The 12,855-nt window shown below is 36.8% G+C and overlaps 1 protein-coding gene across 6 annotated transcripts in view; it reads left to right on the forward strand.

The window, feature by feature from the left end:
• The window catches only part of LOC126978627 (zinc finger protein 271-like), a 41,563-nt gene that overhangs the window by 16,227 nt on the left and 12,481 nt on the right, over window positions 1-12,855 (forward strand). For 2 of the 6 annotated variants that reach the window (XM_050827606.1, XM_050827607.1), the window contains exons 12-17: window positions 405-556; window positions 3,092-3,259; window positions 6,086-6,313; window positions 7,352-7,532; window positions 9,145-9,315; window positions 12,125-12,292. In XM_050827606.1, the coding sequence (XP_050683563.1) occupies window positions 405-556; window positions 3,092-3,259; window positions 6,086-6,313; window positions 7,352-7,532; window positions 9,145-9,315; window positions 12,125-12,292 (1,068 nt within the window). The remainder of the gene's footprint in view (window positions 1-404; window positions 557-3,091; window positions 3,260-6,085; window positions 6,314-7,351; window positions 7,533-9,144; window positions 9,316-12,124; window positions 12,293-12,855) is intronic. The other 4 variants (XM_050827609.1, XM_050827610.1, XM_050827608.1 and 1 more) reach the window with 4 other exon arrangements.

Here is a 12,855-nt window from a genome sequence, read left to right on the forward strand (position 1 = left end):
ATCGGACAGCCGGGGACTAGATTGTGATTATTTTATAGCGATAGAAATGACTGTACAATATTGTATATTTTTATTGAAAAGAGCGCAAAAAAAAGAATGCTGGGAGAGTTTCTTGCGCCGCTTCTTCTCTCTCAGAGCGCCATTTGTTTCCGAAGCGGTAGTAGTATCTAGTAGTATAAGAAATGACATCAAAAAGAATTCTAAAGGAATCAATTTTGAGAAAATAAATGCCTTTTATGCCTTTTTATACCAAAATTTACGACTCATGTGTACTCGACCGGTTGGCTCAGTTGGTAACAGCGCTCGAACGGAACCCGAAAGTTTCTCGGGTTTGAGTCTCGCATCGTTCATAAATTTTGGTTACATATTTTATTTGTATACTTCATAACAATGTTATATCACAGATGTCAGTTCTGCTCCAAAACGTTCACGCGCAAGGAACACATGGTGAACCACGTGCGGAAACATACGGGCGAGACTCCGCATCGCTGCGATATCTGTAAGAAGAGTTTCACTAGGAAGGAGCACTTCTTGAACCACGTCATGTGGCACACAGGTATAACATTGTTATTTTATTTTCTATATCTTAAACAGACAAATGTAACTTCGGGTGAACTATTAATGCTTGTGAGAACACCACTCTTTCTCTATTGTAATGCCTAAGAGAATCTATATCAATACGTTTGCTTACATGAATAAACGAATAAAAAAAAAACAATAAATGTGTTTACCAATATAGATCACTACAAAACTAGAACATTAGAAGTGTCTCTGGTGTGTGTGTGTTTGCATTCAAATAAACGTTATTAAGATATCATTAAACATAATATATATTTTGGTTGAGCGCAAGTCTAAAATGTCAACAGGCGCACTACCTATATTCGTCATAAATAATTGAATTTAGCAACTTATCCGTAACACAAGTGAATTGTCCTTACATATGAAATTGGCATCTTGTCGTACTTTGATCTCAAATATTTTCTCTTTGGTCTTAAACAGCTATTAACTCCTGCACCCCAGTATCAGCTCAAACAATTTGAACGCTGCACGCAAAGCTGCTCGAGATGTCGGAGATCAAGTGCTCTTTGAACGGCTTGATCGCCCGTGCCTTTCGATTATTATTTACATGATTTGAATATATTCGATTTAAATGTCAAAACCGATTTTTGAAAGTCGGGTTGTTCTTTATGCGTGGCACATCAATTTACTCATGTACCCATACATGAAGTATAACAGTTTAACTAAAAAAATATGAAACTTCATAGGCGTGAGATGCCAATAATCTATGTGTTGACCAATTATAGGGCTGCGTTCGTGGTTACGTATGTGTGCGAATGCTTGTGTTTATTTAACTAGGGCGTGTAGTATCACATTGAGTGGCGGCAGTGGTTCCCATACAAATTACGCGTGATGGCCATTCTAATGTCTTTTACCTATTCTGTGGTTTTAATCCACTTGAAGGTAAAAAAGCAAACTGGCGAACCCGCTTAGAATACTGCGTTACATTACTCAACCTGTACAATAATGAAAAATTTTAAATCAAATCACATGTGGTGAAAAGTGGATCACGTACGATAATCGAAAGCGTTCATCGCAACGGCTAACCTTAGTGAGCAAATCCTGCCTCAAGGGAAAATTTACTCGAAAAAAGTTACTTGTGAGCGTTTGCTGGACTAGTGCCGGTGTCGTTCACTACAGCTTTCTTAAATCTGGCCCGACGATTACGGCAGATGTCTATTGTCAACAACTGTAAACCATGATGGAAAAGCTATCTGCTAAACAAACGAGGCTAGTCAATCGCTCCAGGCCACTGCTGCTTCAGGACTACGGAAGACCACACACCGCACAACAGACGCTACCAAATTAAAGGATCTTCAATTGCAATGCCTAAGACATCCACCGAACTCCCCGGACCTTGCTTCAACAGATTACCATTTTTTTCGAAATTTGGGTAACTTCTTGCAATTCAACTCCGATGGGGCAGTCGAAACCGCCTTCAAACATTGTGTTGATTCCCATCCGAATAGTTATTTTTAGTAAAGGTATCAATGAACTACTTATAAAATAGCAAAAGTGCATAGATAGCAATGGTACATACTTTGATTAATTACATATATTATGTATAAAAAAAATCATTAATGTTCCGACCATACAAAACTCCAATTTCGCATTTAAGGACCTTATGTTATTTTTATGCTGGTTAGAAACAGCTGGTTTTCATGTCAGCCTGGACATTTTTATAACGGTGCCTAATCTTCCTGAATACCTCATATTATACCCTATGTACGTGTATTAAATAAAGACTCTAAAAATAATTAAAAATTTCGTTCAAGAAAGTACACCTCACAGGTAAGTTTAATGGTATCATTGTGGTTGGGGGTATTTCTTACTAAAACCATCACTTGATTTATGGATGTCCTCCTTTTCTGTATGAACAGTAATAGAAAAATTGATTAGTACACTCAATATACCTTGACTTATACAATGGGTACGAATATCTATATTAAAAGTATCATAATTTGAGGTATGTTTGGTTTAACAATTTAATAGTCACTTTTGCTAATTCTTCTATTATATCTTTATGCATGTATTTTTCTATTTATTTATATACTTAGATCATTGATATGTCTAGATAGACTGCAACAGCTGTGAAAACGTAGAAAAAAATTGAGGTTGACTGTTAACCTTTTTTTGAGCAATGCACGACTAACACAAAGTACATACAAATCGCGAGTGTAAGACGTAGCTTGTCACGCACACTAAAGATTTTATATCTTATACACACTAAAGATATAAACCACTCAAGCTTTGGCTCTATCTAGACGTATAAATTATCTAAACTCGTATACTATGTTGCTTAAAATGTTAATGAAGTAAGTATACATTAACAAAACAAAATGTGAAACCAAGCCTGCACCAGATTAAGGGGTAAAAGTGGTGCAGAAAGTAGAAGTTTATTGAATGATTCAACTATTTAACATTGAATGTGAGCGAGAACCACTTTGTCCTTTAACCCGACGTAACTAACAAGTTTGCACGCTGTAACGTAGTTGCATCATTTATGAGACATTTTATTTTCTGCCCGGTAAAGGTGAAACGCCGCACCAATGTCAAATTTGCGGCAAGAAGTATACTAGGAAGGAGCATTTAGTGAACCATATGCGATCGCATACGAACGACACGCCGTTCAGATGCGAACTGTGCAGCAAGGCCTTCACCAGAAAGGAACATTTCACCAACCACATATTGTGGCACTCGGGTCAGTATCCATTTTGAGTATCTTTGTATGCTTGGTGTCAGGCTTGGATTTACAAGTTTTAGTAGATATTAATATATGTAGCAGTTTTTGATTTTTGTATTATTCTTTATAAATTTAATATGTATATAAACCTAATAATCTCTATTAAACTATTACTAATAATAATTTGAATATAACTTATGTGTGTGTTAAGTGTGTAAGTGACATTACGAGCCTATGGCTCACCTAATATACTCACCTACCTGATAGAGTTGCCTAACAGTACCAATATCTTTTTGTCCTCCTCGCGTCGTTTTCCTCATTACTAAGGGTCGTGACTCCCTCGCTGCATCAGTTTCTCCCGTATGATTTCCATCTGCTGCGGTCGCTTAGCTTCATGAAGGGCATTGTGGAAGATGATGTTCAGAGAAAATCGTATTTGGTCCGCCCATCTCGTGGGACTACGTCCTCTGGGACGTTTGCTATCTACTTTGCCTGTCTTTCTGTAACACATCATAAAACGATCTTGAGTACCGCGAATTCCGTTTAATTTCTTTGTAGTGCACCCCTCATCACCTCCTGACACTGAGCTAGAATGTTTTAAGTGCTTACTTTGTCTTTTGAACCATTTTGTACAATGTGAGGCATGCTGATCATTACGCTCGAAGTGGCATTTATTATGCGATAAGGTATTCGAGAATGTTGTTATCACCGGCACACGCGATTCATGCGACGTTTTTCAACATGCTTGCATGAAAAATAAGTATACGGCGTATGTAAGCCTTTATCAATATATACGTCTGTGTCATATAGCAAATATTACAACAGATTCAATTCAACATTTTCCATTCCCATAATAACGCCCTAAAATAATTCCCATTATTATAATAAGATGCATATGTTGAATATAATTAAATAAAAACTTATTTTTAAGTATTAAAAAATATGAGTATTACCCGGGTAAACAATAACGTTTCATCCACATTCAAAAATACTTGCTATCAGGCACAAAGACAAGATAATCGGCATAACATCAAGCAAGGCTTGTATTACCGTTTGCAGTAATGTAAATAGCACTCGTGTTTAGATATCTTGTATTGTGAGCCAAATAGTGAATAAAATGGACGATACGGGCGAGTGTGATGGAATAGTATATTATGATACAAGTGAGTTAATTTTCTCATTATACACGAGGCTCTGGGTTGCAGTGTGTTCGTGTGAAATCAGCCGAGTGTCTAGTGAGATGAAATGATGATGAAACTCGAGAGAAACTTGCTCTCGAGTTTCATAAGCACTTTTACAACACACTCGCGAGGAAAAAACAAACACGTATTGCATAAATCGTTTCAGCAAAATAATATGAAAGTTATGGAAAATGGGGCGCAATTTCTTTTTGTACGCGCCAAATGTAAGGTTGATCACATATATTATGACATACAGCCTACTTCATAATTATAATTTTAGTTATAAAATGCATTTATAACAAATTATTGTGAATTATAAATAATTTGATAATTAATAAATGTTTTTTCGTCTTATTTAGGGACACATTTATTGATTCCAAAAATGTAAATGAATTTTCAGCGGCATAAAACCTCTTTGTTGTTACAAAACAAAACTGTACTATCCGGTTAAATTGTAAATGTTGTGTTTTCTCACATATAATTTTCAGTTAGGTACTTTCTTAACTTTGTAGGGATAATTCTATTATGCACTAGTGTATTATATTTTATATACGTGTGTGTTATAGTTCGTTTTATAAACCTAAGAACGATGTAATAACTATACGAGCAAGTGTGTTGAAAAATAAATTTACCTACACCCATGCTTTATATCCTCTATTAAAGGTTCTGGAACAGTTAGCTTATTGCCAACCTCCAAACACCCAATGACCTAATAACTATTACATCATCCAAACGAGTGTTGTAATGAAATTCAGGACAGCATTATATCATCCGTTTTTATAAAAACACTCCGTTGTAGATATTATGGTTACTAGGACTGGCTTTTTTAATGTTAACAGTAAGCTAACTGTTTCAGAATCTTTAATAGATGTTTCATATTATGGGTGTAGATAAATTCTTGTATGCAATTCTTGATAATTAGGTATTAAAACACGAATGTGGATGATAATAGTATCACACGAGTGTTTTAATACCTAATTATCAATAGTTGCATACAAGACTTTATCTACACCCAGAATATGTATCCTCTAAAAGATTCTGAAACAGTTAGCTTACTGCTAACATTAAAACAGCCAGTCCTAGTAGTAACCTAATATCATCTATTACTGATTATATATACAAAATAAACTAAGTATTAATTAAAGAATTATTTATTTTAGTAGCAATTTATATTTTGTGTAGTGTAATTATTAAAATTCACTTGAATATTATGTTCTTTTGCAGCCTTTAAAATATCCAGCGATGTTCTGTCAAAACTTGAATCCCTCATGTTTTCAAGAAAATTGGCGGGGTTTCGAATAACCTACTTTTTTTTACGGCTCGCCACGTTCTGGTAGTGTGGATCGCGCCTAAACGCAAATGTTCTTTTTTTGAAATATATACAGATACCACGCATCGAGCAATAAGAATGTGGCTGTTTGTTGCAACTCTTTGCGCATGAAGGGATCGAAAAAAAACATAGGAGTGTTGTTATGAAATTCAGTACAACATTACAACACTCGTTTGGATGATTAATGGTTATTTGATGTTTTAATGTTGGTAATAAGCTACCTGTTTCAGAATCTTTAATAGAGGATTTAAAGCATGGGTGAAGATAAAACTGTTACAGAATCAGATACAAGCTAAAGCGCGATAATAAACAGTGCTGTTTGATTTGTTTCAGGCGAGACACCGCACCGTTGCGACTTCTGCTCGAAGACGTTCACCCGCAAGGAGCACCTCCTGAACCACGTGCGGCAACACACAGGCGAGTCGCCTCACCGCTGCGACTACTGCGCCAAGTCGTTCACGCGGAGGGAACATCTCGTCAACCACGTGCGCCAACACACCGGCGAGACGCCCTTCCAGTGTGGCTACTGTCCTAAGGCATTTACTAGGAAGGACCATCTGGGTAAGTGCTCAGTGCTTACAATTATTGCATGAGTCACCTAGTTCTTGTTATGCTATGTTGGCATGCACGATGGAAAGTCTTAGATAACTATATTTTTTATGAACAAATAACAAAAGTATATGTATGGAAGTTCATAGTTCACTTCTGGCATATTGAAGTTTTAATAATTATTATTGTTTCAAAAGGTTAAGTGTTAATTCTTGTATCATACAATGTTACTGACGAAAAATCTATATGTACTTATATACAATATGTACTTATAAACACATATACGATATATTCGGCCATGCAGGTCGCTCAAGAAATCAACGACCACAACCAGTAGAAACTTGTATCTTCTATTGAGCCTTTTCATGAGCAGTTCACTAATGGGGTTTAATAAACTTTGTTCAATTTTACCCCCAGAGGTGTGCCGTAGTCGTCGCTTACCGTATTCTCGCGTCAATGCTAAACTTCCGTCTTATTTTTTTGATTTTAATAAGGACTAATCTGAATCCATCAGGCTCCGATTCAAAGAAACGAGGTTTTAATGTCCTAGACATGTGTGTTGAAGAAAGACAGACTAAAAATTTGAGATTTAATTCTATAGTTGAAATGATGAAAATATAAAATTATTTAATTATCATTTTAACCTAGTGTTAAATAGTAAACTTGAAGCATTATTTAAATGTATCGATACACTCATGATAATGGTCATCAATTATAATTAGGTCATAGCATTATCGTATTCCTGAAGTCTTCATTAAACTTGGGCGATAACTGTATACTGTAACGAGTGTCCTCCCTCACTCGTTGCAGAATAAAACAATCTTCTTCTTTTAAATATGTATATTCTTATTTATACATCCTTTCACTTTCTATTATATATTGGGCTGAAGGCCGACCGTTCTTACTTTACTTCATTCTCTATTCTGTCTTATTAGATTCAGATTCAGCTTTAATGGCCAACCATAGAACAATGAGTATATGCGGATAAGAACAGATAAGAACTCCTTGATAAAATATGATACTTTATTCAAAGGATTATATTAATTCCAGTGAACCACGTCCGGCAGCACACAGGCGAGTCGCCACATAAGTGCACGTTCTGCACCAAGTCGTTCACGCGCAAGGAGCACCTCACTAACCACGTGCGGCAGCACACGGGAGAGTCTCCGCACCGCTGCACCTACTGCGGCAAGTCCTTCACCAGGAAGGAGCATCTCACCAACCACATAAGGTAAACAGGCGGCTTGCCTCATTTTTATACATTGCTAGGTTGTTATAGTTAGCCATTGTAGTTAAGGTTTTTAAGTCACTGGCTTTTAGACTGTGGAATGTCTTGCAACATCGTATTCCGTGAGATAAAAGTGAGATATAAAGTCAATATCGAATATGTATTTGACACTTTTGACAGGTCGCCATTAACTATTCAATATTAACAATAGCTTTAACCGGAGAAGATTGGACAATTACAGTTAACAATGAAAGTTATGATGTCATCTTAAAATTGTCAGATGCTGCATCACATTTTTTGCTGAACCAGTACCTTTTACATGTTTCTCTTGCTATAGTTAGCCCTTCCCATTATAATGCAGTGCTGCTCAGGATTCTTGAAAAACCATAAAATTCTTAGTGGCGCTCGTTACCTCAAGACATAAGATGTTAAGTCTCATTTGCCCAGTAGTTTCACTAGCTACGACACACTTCAGACTGAAACGCAATAACGCTTTACACTTTTCTGCTTCACAGCAGAAAAACGCGACGTTGTGTTATCCATAACCTAGCCGGCATCTTGTGTAGAGGAGCCTTCCACTGGTTTATGTGTACATCTATTCTGCTGACTCAAGTGCCCATAGCACATACTTTGATTGCAGCTTATCATCTGTTCCTAAGAGGGTTTAACTTTTAACCACTTCCTCGAAAACTAAGGCAGAGAATGTGCACTAAATTTGTTTATTTAAAAATTAGGCTTTATATGAGGCTTTCAATTCAAATCTTATCTCAAGGAGTCTTGACGAGACTCTTGAGAGGCACCGCATTGTAATGGGCAGGGCGTTTATTCACCTTCGTTCATTTACCTTCTGGTTAACGTCGTGCTTGTTGCGATACTTTTCTCAAAAAAACTGTAGAACACATCTCTACTTAGATAATTTTTACGTCAAGATAGAGCTTTTTCCTGATAGACAACGTATGACAACAGGGCAGCTTTAATAACTTTTGTGTGCATGACAGGTACGTCTGAAATAGCGACTGTGCGTGCGTTACTGAAAATAGAGACTAACAGTTCGCCGCCACTTTTTTCGTCACTTTCACAACGATCACAGTCATCTAGACGTATAAATTATCTATGCATCCCTACTTAGATGGCTTATTACTGTTTTATGACGTTATTTGGGATTTAATAGTCTTTATGTTAACAATTTGCTTTCAAACTTGTTTGGGAGGTGTTTGTTTAAATAGCGTGTATGTCAGTGTTGGATTTAGAATAAAGTAATGAATGCTGTGCTACAACTTTTCATTTTTTATTATTAAAAATTAATAGTGCATCTTTTATTGTGTTTTATTTAAACAAAACATTTGAGCTCATGTGTGAAGACTCTTTGAAACCATTCGTAGACAGATCTAGTCATTAGAACCAGTTGTGTGCATTACTTTTTTAATTTTATTTAAAGTTATCAATTAAAAGTTGATGTAAATGATTCAAAATCGACTCGAGTCTACGAATGGTGTTATGCTAGTAGCACAGCATTGTGCATTCCGATTTGTACGAATTTCACATCGCTGTGGTATTACTGTTGTGTGTATGGGGTTTACGCGTCGATAATACAATCGGAATGTGCTCTGTGCAGACAGCATACGGGCGAGAGTCCTCCACACAAGTGCTCGCTGTGCCCGCGCGCGTTCGTGCGCAAGGAGCAACTCAACGTGCACGTGCGCGTGCATACGGGCGAATCGCCGCACGTTTGCTCCTACTGTAACAAGAATTTCACGAGGAAAGAGCATCTTAAGAACCATGAGAGGTGAGGTTTTGTGCTAACTATATACAATAGTACTACATAGTAGTCAAATAAACTTTATTCAATTAGGCCTAACCAAGCGCTTGTGAATTGTCACTTTAAATATTTCTTAGTACTGAATCTGCCATATGTTCGGAAAAAGTAGAGTTCGTGAGAAGAACAAAAAAGAAACTCAACGATCAAATAGAGTATTGTACAATGGCTGTAATAAACATAACAAATTAGTAAGGTCCACCACACCTATTGTTGTAATATTTTTGTTCATGTCGATACCTCGGCCTCGGTTCCAAAGAGTAGAAATTCAAGAAAGGGTACTCAAACAAAATTCAAAAAACAACTTGAGTTGTTACTGTATGAAGCGAAAATATCCTAGACTAATGAAGAAATATTGGAAGTATGAAGATATACTGAATTTCAGGCTTGGAACAAATGGCTGATAAAAAAATAATTAGGTACTTACATAATAAACAAGGAGACAAGATAAAGGAAAAAAAATAACTACAAACAATGTTAAAAGTTGGTACTATAGTTATTTCAAACGTTTTTTTTATAATAAGGTTATCTTAGGTATGTGTTACTTCTAATTAAACCTTTAACATTTTATTGTATTAAGTGGCTGTTTCACAATGTCCAAGTAAAGTTCCTGATAGGCTATTTGCTACTTACCTATCGAATAAAGATATTTTGCGTTTCAATGTATAGACAGTGTTATCTAGCAGGTAAGAAACATTTAAATTATAGTATGTATGTAGTGGCAGATATCATAGTTATTTGACCAATAGAGTGGCAAGCACTTAACAAAATAATGTCAATTTATATAATGGTAAGGGAGCCCAAGAGACTAAATAGGGATTTACTCGAGCGTCGTGGGCACCTATTCGATTGTGTAGGCTAGATGCGATAAAAAAAAGTTTATATGATGTGTTACCTGTCACTGGTGGGGGGAGCGTGTACAACAATGTAAAAATGCAGTCACAAAGAAATACTAACTACTTCTTTGCACAGGATGCCGGCTAGATTATGGGTACCACAACGGCGCCTATTTCTGCCGTGAAGCAGTAATATGTAAGCATTATTGTGTTTCGGTCTGAAGGGCGCCGTAGCTAGTGAAATTACTGGGAAAATGAGACTTAACATCTTTATGTCTCAAGGTGATGAGCGCAACTCAGAATTATTATGTTTTTCATGAATCCTGAGCGGAACTGCATTGTTATGGGCAGGCGTCTCGCTCTTTATTTTGATATAACAAAAAAAAACGCTTTAGATAGTAATAGTGTATGCACCCTACGTGTTACTGATAACGGAAAAATATTAATCGACCGGTTTGCATGGTGGGGATGGCCAAACGAAGGGGTAGAAAAAGGAAAAAAATTGTCATTGAGAGATGTTAAGTGAACCCTATTCTAGCGCCTGGTCAAAAGACTGACGATTTGGACGTGACCAGAACTTATGAACAATTTTTAAACATGCAAAGAAAATCGTGATCCTGAGGTCCTTAAGCGCGTCAGTTTAAAATTTTTGGTTTGAAACTTTGTGACTTCCCGATTTCCTTATGTACCGCTCAAATTATAAGATTAATATATAATTTAATTAACATATAATTAACTTACCTTACCTCAATCTGACGCGCTTCAGTTGTTCTCAGGATTGATTTTTTTTACTGAACGCATCGGCTGCTCTAGATGTTACATACAGGGCATAATCTGATGTTGGGAGTACTTCACAAGGTGCAAGTTTGTTCCTCTTATGTTATTCTGACGCACTCGAATAAATCCCAAACTTGCCGCTTGGGCTTCTCTACTATAATGTTTGGCACATTTTGTTTATGTTATGACTTATTGATAATTATAAAAGGCTAATGACAATTGATTAGTTGACATTCTCAAATTTCGTTACACGGATGCGGAATAGAATTATGTGGTGATTCTTTTTTTGTAAAAATAGTAGAAGAAATACTATTTAGAAATACATACAAATAGAAAACTGTAAAATATGAAATAAAATTTTCATTAAAAGCCATTTAGCTTGTGTTACGTTATTTCGTATAAGAAACATGTTTTTTTATATTTTCATTTCAAACGTCGAACGGAACTATTGAGTGCGAGGTTGCCAGACCGATCTGCCAGATAAGTCCTCTAGAAATTAGACATAGTAATTGTGAAATGGAATCTGTTACATTTGGAATTTTTATCCAGCCAATGACAATCTGCTACCTTACGTGAACATTGTGAAACAGCCCCTAAATACAATACCTTTCTTTTATCGTCAGTAAGTACAGTAAAATTATTGTAGCTTAATTTGTTTTGTACATACACAGACACACTTTTTAAGATATGAAATTATTCTTTGGCCTCGTTTTTTCCCGCTACACGGGGTCGGCTTTCCAATCCACTTGGTCAGTCGCTGTGGGTCCTCTTCCCTCAGACCCAATTCCTTCATATCCCTCTGGACATTTGTTAACCAGGAAGTCTGACGTTTTCCTCCTCCCCTTTTTATGGTAGCCATGGAATGGGACTTCCTCACACACGATCCTCGGTTCTACGCATTACGTGACCGTAGCATCGCAGCCTGGGCTTGCTCAGTTTGTCCATTATCTTCAACTTTGTAGCTCCCCCTCATTGCAAACCGTGTCTTTGAGCCATATTCATTTTTGTTTAAGTTATGAAATTGATCAAATTGTTTATAGTAGAGAACACCCTTGCGGGAGGACGCCTGTACTGGTCCCTAACGCCTAGTGTGGGATTAGATTTAGAAGGACGCGAGCGAGTTTCGTACCGACTATAAATCGCTTATAGAAATATATTTGTTCCAGACAACATACAGGCGAGACCCCGTTCAAGTGCACTTTCTGCACCAAGGCGTTCTCCCGCAAGGAACACCTGACCAACCACATGCACCTTCACACAGGAGAGACGCCCTACAAGTGTCCTTTCTGCACCAAGGTGTTCTCCAGGAAGGAACATCTGACCAACCATGTTCGGTGAGGCTGTTGCTTCAATGTGTTTAAAATACTTTATACAAGCATGAGAAGGAAAGGATCAATTTGATAGTCAAAGCAAAAGAGGAGTCACCTCGAAAGTTTACTGGGACATTTGACAGTGACTCATTTTATAGATTTCGATGTGCTTTTTCCGAATTTCTACTTTGCCGTCTCGTATCTTTGATACTCGTGCCGCCGTATTTGGAAATAATGAAATTTTGTTTAATTTGGTTCTATTATTCTATAACCAAACTTCCAATAAATACCCAAACAGTAAGTTTTACCTTACGCTAAACCTTTAACTGGTAGGCAGTTCTACAAACGCATATTAGAAGCAGCTCTACTACATAGAAATTATTTAGAAAAAGTGTTCGTCAAAAGTTATACGACTATAGGAGAAGGTGCGCTGTTTACACATCGAATGTTCAAAAACATGTCTTCGCAATTTAACAGTGTAAGGTAAACTAGCTTACGGGCCTGTTATTGGCCCACCGCCTAAATCTTAACGAATTATGTCGCGACTCGCGAGGTAAATACTTAAGCCCACGATCCCATATCTGTTG

This window comes from Leptidea sinapis, chromosome Z (assembly GCF_905404315.1).
Source record: "Leptidea sinapis chromosome Z, ilLepSina1.1, whole genome shotgun sequence".
NCBI lineage: Eukaryota > Metazoa > Arthropoda > Insecta > Lepidoptera > Pieridae > Leptidea > Leptidea sinapis.